At 34.5% G+C, this 18,649-nt stretch overlaps 1 protein-coding gene across 2 annotated transcripts in view; it reads right to left on the minus strand.

Moving 5' to 3' along the window:
- LOC105042599 (wall-associated receptor kinase 17-like) overlaps nt 1-18,071 on the minus strand; it is a 104,138-nt gene extending 86,067 nt beyond the window's left edge. Inside the window, exons 1-4 of one of the 2 annotated variants that reach the window (XM_073256863.1) lie at nt 17,258-18,071; nt 15,806-17,147; nt 15,271-15,444; nt 10,954-12,405 (exon numbers count right to left, since the gene is read on the minus strand). In XM_073256863.1, coding sequence (XP_073112964.1) covers nt 11,222-12,405; nt 15,271-15,444; nt 15,806-16,679 — 2,232 coding nt within the window. In that variant the 5' untranslated portion in view covers nt 16,680-17,147; nt 17,258-18,071 and the 3' untranslated portion in view covers nt 10,954-11,221. Of the gene's footprint in view, nt 1-10,953; nt 12,406-15,270; nt 15,445-15,805 lie in introns of those variants that run through there. The other variant, XM_073256864.1, reaches the window with a different exon arrangement.
- Nucleotides 18,072-18,649: the final 578 nt, after the last annotated feature.

Below are 18,649 nucleotides of genomic sequence, written 5' to 3' on the forward strand. Positions count from 1 at the left end.
TCATTGCCAATAATTTATTTTTAGATAATTTTTTTAGAGAAAAAATTTTTTAGTGAAAAATTTTTTTTGATGAGAATTATTGATGATGAAATTCAATTTTTCATTGCTAATAAAATTATTAACGATAAAATTTTTTTCATCGCTAATAAATTTTTTTGGGCCAAATTTTTTAACAAAAAAAAATTTTTTAATGGAGAAATTTTTTTTATGAAAATTATTGATGATGAAAATAATTTTTTATTGCTAATAATAGTATTAGCGACGAAAATTTTTATCGCTAATAATTTTGCATTCAATGCACATCAATTCGACGTTCCTTCGCGCGAAACCCTCTTCCTTCCCTCCTCCCTCTCCCCTCTTTCCTCTTTGAGCTCTCCCCTCTCCCCTTCCCTCTCTCCAACCGTGATCTCCCTCTCACCTCTCCCTCTTCGAGCACTCCCCCCCTCTCTTCTTGCCGACAAGCGCCTCTCCACCGTCACCGCCGTCGTTGCCATCCGCACCCCCGACCGCCATTGCCATCCACACCTCTCCACCGTTGTTGCTGTCCATGAAACCCTCTTCCTTCCTCGCCTCTGATGCTGCCATTGCCGTCCGCCGTCCTCCGGAGGTAAGGGTACTTCCAACCTTTTTTTTTGGTTAATCGGGCCACCAGGAGGCGGAGAGGGGGCTGTGGGCGGCCGAGGGTGACACGAGGGTGGGGCTAGGGTCGGGGGGTGGCCAGGGGTGACACGAGGGCGGGGCTAGGGTCGGGGGGCAGTCGGGGGGTAACACGGAGGCGAGGAGGGGACCGTGGGCGGCCAAGGGCGACACGAGGCCGAGGAGTGGGTCGGTCGGTGGAGATGGGGTCAAGGGGCGGTCGGGGGTGACACGAGGGCGGGGAGTGATCCGCGGGCAATCGAGGGTGACATGAGGTCGGGGAGGGGGTCAGCCGATGGAAATGGGGTCGGAGGGCTGTCGGGGGCGACACGGGGGTGGGGTAGGGTCTGTGGGCGGTCGGGGGTGACACGGGGCCGAGGAGGGGGTTGGTCGGCGAAGATGGGGTCAGAGGGCAGCCGAGGGTGACACAAGGGCGGGGAGGGGGCTATGGGCGGTCGGGGAGGAGGCCGTGGTCGGGCAAGGAGGGGTGGGTGACGGCGGGGAGGGAGGAAGGGAAGAGAAAAATGATGGGGGAAAAAGAAAAAAAGATAAAAAAATTAAAAAATTAAAAATTAAAAAATTAAAAAAAATAAAATATTAATCAAATATTTTATTATTTGATTAATAAAAATAAAATTTGAATCATGATCCAAATTAGATCGAGGTCGGGATCCGGATCAAGATCTTGATTCAGATTGAGATCCAGATTGAGATCTGATCAGGATCCGAGTTGAACTCTGGATCGTGAGCGGTTAGAGAGGGCGACGGTGCCGCAGGGGGTAGGTGATGGTGGCATCCGGGCAGTGCGGGTTGGGTGACAGCACCAGCACCGTGGAAGCAACGACCGTGGGCAGCTGAGTCTGAAACTGATTTAGAAAAAAAAATATTTAGAAAAAAAATATTTTTACATAAAAAATATTTTTAAAAAATAAAAAATTATTTATTATTTCTAGATAAAAAATATTTTTAAAAAATAAAAAATCATCAGGCTCTTGGGATTAGGTTTCATGTTATTATTTTATATTAATATTATTTTGCATGCTTAACTACTTATTGTTTATTTTATATTTATTGCATAAATTTTTTAATGTTACTGTTGAAATTTATAAATTTTTTTGTTCGACTAGCACAATGTACGTTGCTTTTGTTTATTATAATTTAATTATTTTATGTACTATTTTATATATTTTTATTTATTATAATTAAATATAAAAAATATTTTTATTTTAAAAAAATATTTTTATTTTAAAAAAAATTATTAAAATTTTTTATGAAAAAATTTCAATACAGAGTTACTCTTTTTTGATAAATTAGAAATCTATCTCTAAATGTATGTTCAGAGATGGTAGTTAAATTGCATTGAGCCGTAGATTTCTATTCAAGAATCGATCTTGATTGAGATTGACTCTTAGATGTCTCATATTTAAATTTTTTGAAAATATAATAATCTTATTATTGTTATAGTTGATATTTTATTTCATTATGTGGTACTCAGCAGTTATCTATCTACTGTTCTCCGAATATATGGTGGATAGGATGTGTAGGCACCATATTCACATCGTATACTTGGAGAACTATAGGAAGATGCTGTCAAAATTTTTACAATAATAAAATAAAATATTGACTAATAACAATAATAAAATTATTACTTTTCTGAAAGGGATAGGGCCACAACTGTTAGTAATGATTTGAAATGGATAGGATCATGCATTTTTGCTTCATTAAATTGATGGAAGAAGATTTTCTGTATTACTATTCAGTCTATATTCTTTAATGCATGCTATTTTGTATAAATGATCCGTGTTCGGATCTGGGTTGGGATTTGGTCTGAAATCTGGATTGGAATTCGATCCAAAATTTGGATCGAGATTCGATTTGGATGAATACCACTGAAAATTTTTTTATTGTTAATGATTTTCATGTTTGTTGTTAGATGGATATCAACAAAAGTTGAATGAATGCTAGAGATATTTTTTTACCTGAATATCAAAAAGGTGTTTGAGATTTTATTGACTTTGCATGGTATAAGGCTGACAGTGCTAGTCGGATAAAGTGTCCATGCAAGAGATATGTCAATATGGTATATCATCATATAACACTTATTGAGGAACATCTACTATATTATGGTATGGATAAGAAGTATACTTACTAGATTGGCATGGGGAGAGTGATCCGAATGAAGTTGTGTGCGACGATGATGATATTGAAGATGATAGTGATCCTGCTGAACCTGTCGATCATGATGGTATAGGAGAACTATTGGATAATTTACATCAAGGTGTTTGTTTAAATGTATGCATGATACTAATGCATCTGAAGGCAATTCTGATCTTGAACATAATATCCAGCTTCAGGTAGAAGAGACTTCTGAACAGTTTGCAAAACTTGTAAGGAATGCACAAGAGCCACTCTATCCAAATTATACAAAGTTCTTCAAGTTAGAGTTCTTGATAAAATTACTTCATATTAAAATCGTGACTGATGGAGTCAGAAGTCATTTGATCAAAATTTGACATTGATTAAAGCAGCTCTTTTCGATGGAGAGAGACTTCTGAAATCGTATTCTAAAGCAAAAATATACATACAAAAATTGAGACTTAGCTATATTCCTATACATGCCTGCAAAAATGACTGTATATTATTTTATAAAGACAACAAACAGGCAACTGAATGTCCGAAATACAGTGAGCTTAGGTACAAAATCGATAACAGGAGAGAAAAAAAGTTTCCTCAAAAGATTTTGAGGTATTTTCCATTGATTTCAAGACTTCAAAGGCTGTATATATCTATAAAGATAGCAGAAGAAATAAGATGATATCATGAGCAACGAATTCTGGAGGACAACATACTTAGCCATCTGGCCGACTTCATAGTATGGAAAGACTTCGATGCAAAGCATCTGCACTTTGCGAGTGACCCACACAATATCCAGCTTAGTTTAGTGACAGATGGATTTAATCTCTTTGATAATTTGAGTACTTCCTACAGCATGTGGCCTGTGATACTAGTTGTATATAATGTGTCATCTTGAAAGTGCATGAAAAAACCATTTATTTTTATGTCACTATTGATTTTGGGTCTGAAAGCATCAAGTAATAAAATTGATGTATATCTACGATCGTTAATCGATGATCTGAAAGAGCTATGAAAAAATAGAGTACAGACATATGATTCTGTAAGTCGAAAAAATTTTAAGTTGTATGCTTCGATTTTAAGGACCATAAATGATTTTTTTGCATATGAAAACTTATCTGGATGGAATATAAAAAATATCTGGCATGTCTAATATGCAACAAGGATACATCCTCCTTACATTTAAAGCTTGGAGGATCCATTACAACCAATACTTTGATGGTAAGTCCGACCGACGTCTGCCATCTAAGGAGTTGAGTGGAGCAAAAGTTTTAGAATAACTTGAAATCATTAAAAATGTCTAATTTGAAAAAATATTGGGTACTCACAGGTGGAAGCGTATTGAAGCTAAGCTGAATTGGATGAAGTGAAGCATTTTTTCGAACTACTGTATTGGAAGCAGCTACTACTTCATCATAATCTAGATGTAATGCACATTGAGAAGAATATTTGTGATAATATCATTGGTACTATATTGAATATTTCAGAAAAAATAAAAGATAGTATAAAAGCTTACCTTGATTTGCAAGAAATGAGAATTCGGTCAGAGTTACATTTAGTTCATCGAGGTGATAGATTTTTTATACCACCTGCATGTTATTCACTGTTTGGTGAAGAAAAAAAAGTTTCTGTGGATGGTTCAAAACTATAAAATTTTTTGATGCATATGCTTCAAACATATCGTAGTGTATTGGGAACAACAACGGTAATATCTTTGGCATAAAAAATCATGACTCCCATGTGATGATGCAATGCTTGCTTCCTGTAGTCATGCGTGACTATTTGGGTGGTATGTTCAAATTGTATTGATTGAGTTGGAAGTGTTCTTTCAAGAACTATGTTGTCAAAAATTGAAGGTTAACTTGAAAAGTTTAAGAAGGATATCGTACTCATTTTTTGTAAGTTAGAAAAAAAATTTTCATTATTATTTTTTGATATTATGGTGTATCTGGCTATTCCTCTTTCAAAAAAAGCTCTTTTGATCGGATCGGTACATTATCGGTAGATGTATTCTATTGAAAGGTAAAGAAATTATACGTATTTTATCATATCAGTTATAAGATATAAATATATTTTTAAAATTTAAATTTATTTTTATTTACAGATTCTTGTGTATCCTAAAAAAGTATGTGCGCAATAAAGCATGACCTGAAGAGTCTATAACGGAAGCATACATAGCTACGGAGTGTGTCACGTTCTGCTTGATGTATCTTGACGATATCGAAATAAGATTCAATCATACAGATCGTAACGCAGACCGTGAATAGGGTGACAATAAACCGATGCTGTCTATATTTAAACAAATGGTTCAACCCATTGGTGGAATGAGATATGATTTATGACGTGAATAAGCTATCCAAGGCATACTTCTATGTTCTAAATAATTATGAAGAAATTATAGATTTTATTGAGTAAGTACCATCTTAGCATTCTATTTAATATACTAAGCAATTTTTTCATGTTAATATAAAATTAAAAATCATGATTTATTGCAGTGAGCACAAGAGTATACTATGCAGAGAGAATAATACGGATGCTGATGATCGACATAGAAAAAAATTTGCAAAATAATTTGGTGATTTTGTAAGTTGCACTAGTAATTCATTATTTTTAATAATTATAGAAATAATTATTTGAACCAACATAATTTTTTATGTTATGGTGTAGATAAAATATAAGTATTTCAATAAAGAAGAGGGTGTGACCAATGAGTTATACGATTTAGCATGTGGTTTCGATTGAAGATTTAACCACTTCGCATCTTGTATTATTGGAAGAATGAGATTTCACACAAAAAAGCTTGAGATGCAACGACAAATCTAGAATAATGGGATTGCTATGATAGGATATGAAAGAAAAAAAGAGATTGAATATTATGGTGTACTAATAGATATCATAGAACTGAAGTATGGGTCCAGTAATTTTGTATTCTTGTTTTAATATGAATGGTGGAATATTAGCAATAAAAAGATCGGTATTCATATTGATCCATACTTTATCAATATAAATTTTGCATGAACATGATACTCAAATAAGCCGTATATATTAGCAACTCAAGCGAAGCAAGTAATATATTTAAAGGATCTAAAGTATCGAGGTAATTGACATGTTATATAAAAAATAACACTTAGAGTCGTATATAACATACCAACCTGATTAGAGATGGACAAAAATTTAGATTTACATAAAGAGAAAGCTTTTCAAGAGAAAAAATTAATATTAGTCAAGCTTTTTGTTAATGAAGAACTTGTAATAGCTCCTTTGAATAGGGCTAATCTGCCATCTTATAAAGTTGAAGCTGATTTTGTATTTAATTTTGATGAGTCAGAGGATGACGATTAATTCATAAATGATGATGAGATGGAAGATGACACATTTATCGATTATTATGATTCGGAGGAGGATCTACACATCAAGGAAGATACGAATATTGATGAGTAGATCTATATTCTTTGTTCATTCTTCTCTTATAATAATGGTATGTGATATAATTCTATTCATTAGAATGTAATTTATTTTTCATTATTATTGTTCAATATTATATTTATTTATATGTCAAAAATTATAGGTTTGGTATCAGGAGACAGACGACGATGTTCGCATTCGTAGTCTACCCCAGAGGTTGAGGCGCCTTCACTGATTTCCACTGCTGCTCCAGCTCCGTCGCCAGAGGGTTCTGCATTGACAGGTCTCAGTGAGGTGGGTCCGAGTGGTATTATTATATTTTTTATATAATAAAATTTAATTTTTTTTATTTAGATAGCTATCATACTAATGATTTATTTATTATTATTTCAGACCCTCCATCAGTGGTGAGGCGAGGGCGAGGTCCATCAAAGAACCTCACTTTAGAGCATTCGAGATGTGAGCACCCAGAGCAGTGTCTCCATATTGAGATACCATCCGACTACACCAGGCCCATTAAGAGATGGTGTGAGCCGTGACAGACCGAGCTGGGCATCATATGCCATAACTATGCCTCCGTGATATTTTTCGATTGGCATCACATTGTACTGGCTCAGAGAGAAGTTTTTTACACCTAGTTACAGGTAAAATAAATTATACTATGAATATTTAGTTAGCATGGTATTCTTCTAATATTTGTTATTGACAAGGTGTATTTGATATTATTGATTTTGAGGAGAATCGTGTGCGGCGAGTTGTAGATGCTCATTTATCTTTGCATTTTAAAGAGTATCACCACCGTATCCATCAGCATTGATACCATGTGATGCAGGATCATGGGATGGAGGCAGCATGGTAGCGGCCCTATAACAGCATCACTATAGATGATTGAGCTCTCATATGCTGGCATTACGAGGATCCGGCATATCAGGTTACACATCTAAATTTTTTTTTTAGAGTTTAACGATTGAATCATTTATTCTTAAATTTAGTTTGTTACTTACTAATTTGACTACTAACTGTACAGAGATGATGTGTCCAGAACACCACGAATCGGACGAGACAGACCGTATCGCATTGTGGGGGTTCGAAGTCGTTCGCTTGTCATATGGAGCAGATGGTAAGTAATTTCTAATTAATATATTTTAACTTTCTAACTATTTAAAATTTTTTTAATTAATTATTCTCAAATTACAGAGAGATGCAGAGAGTGGCGAGCTTTCTGATAGGATTGATATCTATCAGCAGACCCACTAGCGATGGTCAGAGGAGTGGACGATGGGGAGCCAGGAGCTTTTTATAAATTTTTTATTTTTTTTATTCTCAATTTGATTTTCAGTATAAAATTAAAATAGCTATAACTTTAATTTTTAGGATCGTATGATAGACATCAGATCCCAGCCTACCTCTGAGGGCTCGATCGCACCCACGGATGATGAAATCTATAATCAGGTGCTTGAAAAAAGATGCTATTATGTTAGGGGTCTAAGGTATGGGATCAGTGCTTCCTCATTCTCATGCTCATTCAGGACTGACATCCATACTGCCTGTGATGCTCGACTGATGGAGGTGTAGAGGCAGACTGAGCAGCGAGCTGATGAATTGATTGTATGCATCAACAAGTACCAACGGCTCCAGATCCAGATGATGGAGCGAATAGCATAGATGGAGCAGATGATGCAGCTGATGAGGCAGCAGCAGATCGATTCAAGCTCTTTCGAGTGTTTTCCTTCTTCAGTTCGTTTTCCTTCTGCAGATGCCGACACTTGACGGCTTATTTATGTAATTTTTTATTTTTCTTTTAGATCTCTTATAATTTTAATTTAATATAATAAAATGATAAAATTTATTTATGAATTTATTATATTAATTTTTTATTTTAATTTTAATTTTTAATTTATAAAAAATATTATAAATATAAATTAAATATATATATATTTATAAATTATTTTTTAAAAAAATTTGTATAAATTATTAGCAATAAAATTATTCCTGACAAAATATTGATCGGCAATAAACATATTAGCAATGAAAAATTGATCGTAAATAATTTTTTGATAAATTTAAAAATATCAAAATTTTATATTAAATTAATAATGATAAAAATATTTTTATCATAAATAATTAAAAATTTATTAGTAATAAAAATTTACATCAAAAATTAAAATATTTGTGATGTAAAATGTATATCACTAATATTTTTTTAAATTTAATTTTTATAAAATTTTTTAATTAAATTAATAGCGATAAAAATATTTTTATCATAAAATAATTGATAATTTGTTAGTGATGAAAATGTGCATAAAAAATTATCATATTTGCGATCAAAAATTAACATCACTAATTTTTTTTTAAAATTTTATTTTTATAAAAATTTTAATGGTGATGAAAATATTTTCATCATAAATAATTGATATTTAATAGCGATAAAAATTTTATATTTGTGATGAAAAATTTACGTTGCTAATATTTTTTTAATTTAATTTTTATAAAAAATTTTAATTAAATTAATAGTGATAAAAATATTTTTTTCATAAGTAATTAATAATTTATTAGTGATAAAAATTTACGTCAGAAATTATCATATTTACGATGAAAAATTTACGTCGCTAATATTTTTTTGATTTTCATAAAAAATTTTAATTAAATTAATAACGATGAATATCATTCATTGTAAATAATTATTTTTTTTATTAATGACATAATATTTCATCATAAATTATCTTTTTTTATGACTAAAATTTTTCATCGTTAGTAGTTTTCGAAAAAAAATTTTAACGATAAAAATTTTTGATCGATAATATAGATTATTAGCGATGAAAATTTTTTTTTATTGTAAAAAATTATCTATGATATCATTATTTGTGACTAAATATTAGCAACGATAATTTTGTTGCTAATAACCATTGATGATGAAAATCGATTATTAGCGATAAATTTTTTTTGTCACTAATACTCTATTCTGTTGTAGTGATAAGAAGCATTCTCTCAAGCCCTTGGCTATTGGGTGGTGATTTCAACATTAATGATAGAAGAGGTAATCCATAGAGTTTTAAATTGGGGATATGTGTTATTGGTTAAAACCTACGACTTCCCCCAAAAGGGTTAATAGTTATTTGGATTTCTTAGACCGTGCTACGATTTTTCCTGGTCTACATAAACCATGGGTAGGGTTTGCTTTGATATTATTTCTAACAACTTAAAACCTTATGCAAAAAATCTAGTTAGAAGGTATTACTTGAATTCGTTGGCTTTATATATCTATCTAAGATCTATCTAATACCCATGTAAAATAAAGGAGGAGAAGGATGAGCTTGTGGCTTTGGTTTTCTTTTTGCTGCAAAGGGTTTGGATTGTGATCTGAAAAGTTAAAGCACTTACTTTTTTATTTCAAACATACAATTATTTATTCTTTTCAATTTGGATAGCATTTTTTATATTTTTAGATTCAGAATTTTCATCAAATTTGTGCCCATTTGTTAGATTCCCGACAATGATTTGAGTAAATGGTATATTAATTCTTATATCTCATTGCATATGAACAATATTTGGTGTAACTCAGAGTTTAGAGTTTAATTGATCACGACACCATATACAGAATGGGCAAAAGAACACTAAAAACTTACTGCATTTTTTTGTTAAGAAAAATGAAGTAACTATAACATACTAAGTTACTTCCATATTTTGAGTGAAGAGAAGCTAGGACTTCAACTAGCATATTAGAGTGGGTGATGGCTGGACCAAAATTTGCGATGGCGGAGGCACGTACAAAGGTAGGTCATTGTTGACATGGAGCTCAATTTGCAAAAGTAGCCTTCCTCTATCATTTCTGTATATTTCTGAAAGTGGTAGTCTTCAGTCGAGCAAAGATATATAGCTGCGAGAAGGAGAAATTTCCCCCTAGAATTTTTTTATTTATTCATTAAAGATTTATTGTCTTTCTAGAGTCTAGTTAAATCTACGGTATATGAAAATAAAGAAGATTGTCAAATCTGGGTGTATGAATTGGTGGATGGTTTTCTCTAAGAGAACGGCAACTTCTTGTTTTATATCAACCATAAGATCTGTCCCATTAATTATAGCAATCCTATTTAAAATTTGTAATTTAGCATTTTACATACATAACCCTATAAGTATGACTTATTATATATTTACCCTCCAAAACTCACTATTTGCATATATAGCTCTCATATCATCTTGTTTTTGCAGTGATACATCTCCTATTAGATTTTTAACTAATAGAATTAAAAATTATCATTTTAAATCCAACATATGTTATTAACCTTATACATCAATACTCTTAAAATCTAACACTTATTTTATATTGTAAAGAGCATTTTTTTTTAACCTTTCAGGGGTGCAAATGAAAAATGATAATTACTTTGTTTTATACTTAAAGCAACTATCTATTAATAGCATTAGTCAAATATCTTATGCGAGGGGCATGCTTTCAAAATAGAAAGACTTGAAGATATATGTATATATGCAAATAGTGAATTTAATTTGAAGGATAAACAAGTAGTATGTCGTATCTGCAAGGGTATATATATAAAATTCTAAATTATTTAAGATTATTGCTTTGGTATGTTTTATTTGTTGCATGCTATTCATGCTTTCTTTTCTAATGGTCTATATGTGACCCTTTAACCAATTTAACCAAAACCATCCTCTAGAACTAGGAGCAAACATGTAATTAATCTTCAACAAGCACTAAGAACTCTAGAAGAAACCAATAGTATTTAGCACTTGCAACTCATACAAGCAGGATAAATTCAACTAAGAATCCTAGTACTTGGTACATATCACCAAACGGTATGTCATGGATAAATTCAAATACTCAGTAGTACAAATAACATAATTACATCAATATGTAGCTGGATCACTAGTTTTTATCACATAGATCTTCCATAGTACAATCTATAAATTAGCAGCAAAATACAAAGTTCAAATGATAATTCGATGATCATCTGCTTAGTAAAGTAGGGAGCATCAATATCACAGAAGATACCTCAACAACTCTCTACAAAACTAGTTTCTCATAAATTCATCACCGTGGGAGATCCATGGAAGCTAACATATCATCTTCCAAACTATACTGTCTAGTTGCCTCCTCAGTGCATCCATTTGAAGGTCCAATCCCACCTAGCAAGTGTTCCATTTTCTCAGGATTTTGGGGAGCCAGCTGTTGCTTAGGGAACCTCCTTAGCCCTTCTAACTCTATGGCAACTTCTTTCATGGTTGGCCTTTCTTCTCCTTTCAAATTTAAGCATCTCCTAGCAAGTTGTGCAACTACAAGGAGTTTCTCCATTTCAACTTCCTCTAAAATTTGAGGATCTATCAGTTGAAGGAGGTGCAGCTCATCAAACATCAATATAAAATAGGTAGCTAGATTTCTGTGATCTTCTGACCTAGCATGAGATACTGAAAACTCTCTAGTTAATAACTCTACAAGAACTACCCCAAAGCTATAGACATCGCTCTTCTCTGTTAGCTTGCTTGTGTGGAAGTACTCTGGATCTAAGTATCCAAATGTCCCTTGCACGATTGTGGTTATGTGTGTTTGATCAAATGGGACTGACCTCGAAGCTCCAAAGTCTGATACTTTAGCTCTATAATTCTCATCTAACAGTATGTTTGTAGATTTGACATCTCTATGAATGATTGGTACTGAAGTAGTTGAGTGCAGATATGCCAATGCACCAGCAGCTTCTGCAGCTATCCTTAGACGAACTTCCCAGGGCATTGAGAAATCATGACATTGACCATGGATATGGTGGAAGAGGGTTCCGTTGGATATGAACTCATATACAAGCAATGGAACTTGGGTCTCTAAACAGCAGCCCAAAAGTCTAACAACATTTTTATGATTGATTTGAGAGAGGATGACAATCTCATTGATGAATTGCTCGAGCTGGCTCCCATCAACTAATTTGGACTTCTTGATGGCGACAACTTTTTGGCTTGGCAAAACACCCTTATATACAGTACCATATCCACCGCAACCAAGGATTTGGCTCTCATTGAAGTTGTTGGTGGCCTTTTCTAGATCCTCTATACTGAAGATCTTTACTATTGCATTAGAACCTTGACTTAAGATTTGCTGCCGTAAAAACAAGCCTCCATTTTGTTGAAAGAACTTGGCTTTCATCTTAATTAGTTTCCTTTTCTTTAAGACCCAATAGAACAACAAACTTCCAATGATTAAAATAAACAGGATGCTTAGCCCCGCACCTACATATAAGCAGGAAGAAATTCAGTTCTAAAAAATCTCAGTTGATGGTAATTCTTACCAGTAAGGGCAGGAGATGGTTTTATTGCTGAGCTTTGAAATTTTAAACAATACTAGGAATTTTACCACTCTAATTGTAGACCTGTTTGCTCAGAAAAAAACAAAGCAACAAATATTTCTGCATGACATTATCTTGATCATCAACAGTTAGATTTGAAGCAAATGTTACATTGCATTTCTATAAGACCAATTAAATTCTACTCCTGTAAGAATTAATAACATAGGTAAAACATCTCATTACTAATAACATGACTGTGTCATTTCTCAAAAATAACTTAACTGTGCTTCTCAGCGAAGTATAATTTTTTAATAAATCTTTGGGAGAAAAATATATTCACGGAGCTAAAGCATGCCATGTGAGCAGCTTTAGATGACAACACAATATCCGGTGTACAAGGATATGATGGTAAAACTAAACAAGAACCACAACCAATAGCAAAATTCTTTTCCTCCCCCCAACCAAAAACCCCCTGTGCATCAATAAAAACAAAATATGGGATTAATTAGATACTTAAATTACCTTTCTAAATATTAGAAAATGATCAGACTTGTTTTCGAGAAGAAATTATTAGGATTATCTTGATTAAGCATTTTCTTTTTAACGGGAAATCGATAATCTTGACAAAAACAAGATAATTTGATTGTCCAGCACCTTCTTTTGCAACTCCACTCAATCACAGCCTTGTTAAATAGATTTTTCTCTTTATTTTTTCAAATGCAGGTCCCATACACATCACAATCCAAAACCAAGATAAGTTGGGCATATCATACAATATTTATTAATAATAATAATAGTTTTCAAAAATGATAAAACTTGGTTAGGTAGTTACTTCTAATAAAAGTCTTTTATCTGAAATTTTAAAAATTCTTAAATGCTTGGATGGTTATTAGCTATTGCAAAACTTCTATAATGTTTAAAAGAAAAATTATGCAAAGTTGCATCATTCTGAAAGTGAACGTACACAACGTCTGGACTTTTATAAATCCATTAGAACGTGTGAAACAAATAGTTATTTTCTTTCTTCTTTTGACTTTTAATTTCCAAAGGTTTCCTTCTGCACTAGCACATAACTGCTTAGTTCGAAAGGAATTTAGTTAATTTTATAGTCATCAAATACTAATGTGTAGGTTGCATCTCAAGTGCTTTTTTTCTTTGGAATAATGGTGGTATGAAACTATATATAGTTCCATGTTTATGTGAAGGCACTGTGTTCACTCCAACACAAATAGTGAGGTAAATAGTGAGGTTTTGTACATCCTTGATAAGTTTTGCTTTTGTAAGTTTGGAGGTTAGGGCTGCTTCCAAGGGGCATATTCTCTACTTGATCAGTTGATTAATGAAGCGGATAGGGTCTTATGGAGGTGAGATAGTTCTGGTTTGCAATAAAGGGCTCTCGTAATTTTTTCAACACAAGAGTGCTTTCTCCCTTTAGCTAGATAGATTGTTTGGAAGAGTGGTTCACTACGAAACCTCTAGGACAATATACACAAGTCCTTTCTCCCTTATTTTCTCCTATCCCTCCACTCCCTTTCTCTCTCTTTATAAAAAGGCATATACAGTACATGTGCTAAAACTAGTCTATTTATTAATAGAGTTTTGATGGCTGTTTTACACTACCGCCCAAAGCTTGAAGTTAGGCCTCACCATAATAAAATGGTGAAATTGCCTTCCTCCAAATGCCTCCACTATCCTAATTTCTCTACATCCTAAATAGGAGAGAAAATGGGAAAAATGCAATCCCTCTCCTGCTCACTTGCCCATGATCCTCCAATGAAATAAAAGAAAAATAAAATTGCACGTGTACATGCAGGACTCTAATTATTGTAATGGAATCCTTGTTCTCCGAGTTCTACTCTTCACGGGCACTTTGACTCTACCCTACTTCCTCCCTCCCCCCCCCCCCCCCCTTCTGTCTCACTGTGAGTGCGTGTGTGAATAATGGGTGCATCACTACTCCTGACTCTCTCTATACATAATAAGAGGAAATTGAAGGTGGCTTTACATGGCTGGTACAAAGCTTGAAGCCAAAAATCACTTCCTCTTCTCTCCCTGACTCTCTCCTTGTGCCCACTCTAGCCAACCACACCCATACCATTGCAAATATGGCTTATTCATATTTATTTCTATTTACATATATAACCCTTAAATTATTTTGTTTTTGTAACGGTACCTTGCCGTTAGATTTTTTTTTTTTCTTTTTTTTGCTGATGGTACCAATAATTAATTGTTTTCGGCATAAAATGGATTTAATTTCTCTTTTGTATTAATATTCTTGAAAAGTTTATGCAAAAATAATATCTCTTTACAGCATAATTGAGTGTTAAATTTTTTACAGATATTGATGTAAAAAGATAAGAATGGCATTTACTCTTAAAATGAAAATTTTTATATCAACTCCATTAATTAAAAATCTCACAGAATAATGTTATGAGTATATATGTAAATAGTGTTTTTTAGAAAGTAAATATGTAATAAGACATATTTACAAGAATATATATGCAAAACACCTAATAGAAAGAAAAATAAATGCTTAATTTTGTATCCTTATGGATCAGATCAGATTAATTAGGCCTGGGCTGGGTTGAATCTGGCCCGACTTCACAAATGCACAAGTCTAGCAATCACCGAGTTGATGACGTGGTTATCACAGGTCCGAAACAAGGGAGTGGCAAACTAACACGTATTAGCAAGGAGTATTTCAAACAGTTAATTAACATCAGACCAAATAAATCTCAAATAAAAGCATATAACTCTAGTCTCTAGGCATAGTTTCCCTTTTAGCAACAATAGAATTTGAATATATTACCCAAAGCAAGCTCCAGCGGAAAGGCCGTATCTTTTTCCTTCTTCGTGCAACCACTTCCTTGCTTTCTACCGTCACCATGTTGACCAGGTGGGCAGGCGCAAGAAACATTTCCTGGCTCGTTGATGCATAATCCCACACAAGGATTGAGCTCTGGATCCTCACACTCATTAATATCTTGCAAGAGTGAAAAGCATGTTGAAGTCAACAAGCAATGGGGTAACGAGAATATATCAGGGTGGAGTAAAAGTAAATGTAAATTAACAAGATATAGTACTAGCTGCAAATCGGGTTATAATCTTGTTTGAATGAAATGGATCATAGCTCAATATTATATTCATATGTTTTATGTGTATATCTCCATGTATTTTGTACATAACCACACGTAACGCATATGTATGGCGGGACTAATTTGATAAACTAGTATATTTATGTGTATATCCATATGTTTTTTATGTGCGTATGTATGTAATGTTTCATGAAAATGTAAATTGATGCATACATATAATGTTTCATGGAAATGTAAACTGATGCATACCTGTGCATCCAATGTAAGGATTTCCATGGTATCCTTGGCTGCAATTACAGCGGTACCCGAACCCATTTGTTGAATCGTAGCAATAGCTGTTCTCCTTGCATGCATTGGTTTCCTTCTTTCTTCTCGCTTCTTCGCATGTGTCATTCCCAATAGCCCAATCCAACGTCATCAGGTAACCATCTTGAGAAAATTGTTTATGGTATACACCATCCAACAGCTTGTCTCTAGAGAATGTGAAGCTGCCTTTGTTAGCAAAGAAGGCCTGCCTGCAATAGGTGATACCGGCAGTACTGTTTTGGAAGCTATCAATATTTCCGTATAGTATGTTGAAGCTTTTGAGACCTTTAGGGATGGAAGCCTGACAACAGCCCAAGCCAGAGCAAGACCCACTGACGATAGTCTCAACGGAAGGGCAGTAAGTAACACAACCAACCATTGCCAAGCTACTAGTAGTAAGAAACACAAACCCTTCCTCAGAAGAAATGATTGCCACATAGTTGCAACCAACCATCGTCAGCGCATTCTGTGTGTCCGATATTGTGTAGGGGGTTCCTGTCAGGTTGATCCAGCCAGATCCTGAAGTGAAATCCATGTCGCAGATCTGAAAAATGGCACCAGTGTAGATGCTCAGATAGCCTTGCGGCAGTGAGATGTCTGCAAGCCGGTAAGTACGTTCGCCTAGCCGTAGAATTGGAGAAGTGCCATTGCAGCTTATTTCGAAGCCTTCCATAGCTTTACCTGACATGCCGAAGGGGTAGGGAACGCTGGTGCAGCTCAGTGGAAATGATGGGTTCTTTGCCTTGGATTTGTATGTACCGAGCGATGCTGCCAACAGTAATAGTAGCTCCAGAATCAGCAAAAGCCTGGAAATCATGTGTCTGACCTCTCTAGCCACTACTCCCCTCCCCTGCAAGATTAATGTCTATTGAGTCCGCTTAAATGGCAGCACGGCCGTTCTTGTAGAGACAAAATTATCCAATTAAACCAAAGAACGGCCATGTTGACTTCTTATATTCCTGCCATGTGCCATGCGGCTGTGAATCCTTCGTTATTTCCAACGTCTGGGAAAAATTGGACTGACTTCTTGTATTCCTGCCATATGCCATGTAGATATTTCCAACGACCGGGAAAAATTGGATGGACTTCTTATGTTCTTGCCATGTGTCATGTAGCTGTAAATCCATGCTTAATGAAAATATTTCAATAATTCAAAAATCATTAGGGTCAACCATCCATAGAATTAACCCATCAGCACGGTCTTCAAATCACTACCAGATCACCACCTGAACCTTGACTTCTCCAGCATGTTGCCCATAACCCAAATGGCTCTATACTCAAGCATCTACAAGATAATAAGAAACCAAATAATAAGCTAACTGACCAATAAGATATCTCTAACACCTCTACTTGATTCAAGCATATACCAATAAAAATACTTGGATAAATGCATACCTGAATTTGTCGAAGAAGTAATTTGTAAATTCCATATTTAGCTTCCAAATGGTCAACAACTTAAGCAGCTAGTTATAATATTTCATCATTGAGAAAACAAAATTTCATACAATTATTAAGAAACATTTACAAATGTTACCCTCTCTCGGTCTTTGTGAGTAGAGCTATTACAAGCCTCGTTACAAGACCTAAAACTATATTTAGCCTCGTGATGAAGACCTGAAAGAAAAAAGTTGACTCTTTTTCCCTCTCTTTTTTTTCATCAAAAAAAAAAAAAAAAGAGAGAGGAGTCAACCTATTAGGTGAAGGAAAATCTGAGGTACGCATGCTAGAACAATAAAAATTTTATACATATAGTGGAAGTGAGTTTATCTAACATACATCTTATGGATCTCATCTCATGAGATTATCTCTATCATGTTCTTAATATCTATATGCAGCAAATAAAATTTTAGCAAAGCAAAATTACGAAGATCTCATCCTCATCTTTGCATGGGTAGGTATTCACCATAATTTGATAATCATGGATATCTCTTCGGTCCTTTTTAGAACCGTACAAGTGTCCGACCTCTATAGGTATCTATGGGAACGATCTGGAACTCTTTTTCTTTGTTTCTTCTTCAATAAAACAGTATGTAACTTGATGGAAGATGAGAGAACAAGAGAAAACTCCTTCTCTCTAGACAACGCGCCAACCCTTGGCATGTAGAAAGGAGGATGCCCAACTCCTTGGGCCTTTGGGCGTGGAGGCATGAGGAAGAGAGGAGAGGGAGAGGGCGTGAAGGCCAAGAGAGAGGGAAGGCATGGAGGCTTAGAGCTTTGGATTGCTTAGGGCTTAGAGATCACATCTCAAGGCCCTTTTATAGGCCAAAAAGAGTCCTACTTGGTTTAGGACTTTAATCAAATCACATCCTTATCTCATAAGGAATCCAAAACCAACTCGTACTAGGACTCTTAGGCACCTCCTATTTGCCTTAATTGGTGTCAAACCCTGATGGGGCATGTGCCCCATCTTAGTCTCCTAATCCTTGTCACATAAGGTCAAGGGGGTGTCAATAGTTGACGCCCCATGGATCCAATCCAATATGGGTACGAGCATAATTTCTTCCAACTTCAATTATGATGGAAAACCAACTCTTGATTGTCCACATTGTATGCAATTGACTTGGTCCAATCCTCATTTCATAGGAATTTAAGTCTAAAGAGGATTTTGGTGTAACCATATGCTAGCATAGTATTCTTAAACTGAATAGGATTTCTCAAATCCTTAACCCAATTGAACCATATGAGTCCAATTGCTCAATCCTAGACCAATTCTTTTTGTGTATGATCCTATAGTGTCAATTTTATCTGGTAGTAGGATATATTATGATCTTCATCAATAATATCATT

This window comes from Elaeis guineensis, chromosome 4, assembly GCF_000442705.2.
Source record: "Elaeis guineensis isolate ETL-2024a chromosome 4, EG11, whole genome shotgun sequence".
Lineage (NCBI taxonomy): Eukaryota > Viridiplantae > Streptophyta > Magnoliopsida > Arecales > Arecaceae > Elaeis > Elaeis guineensis.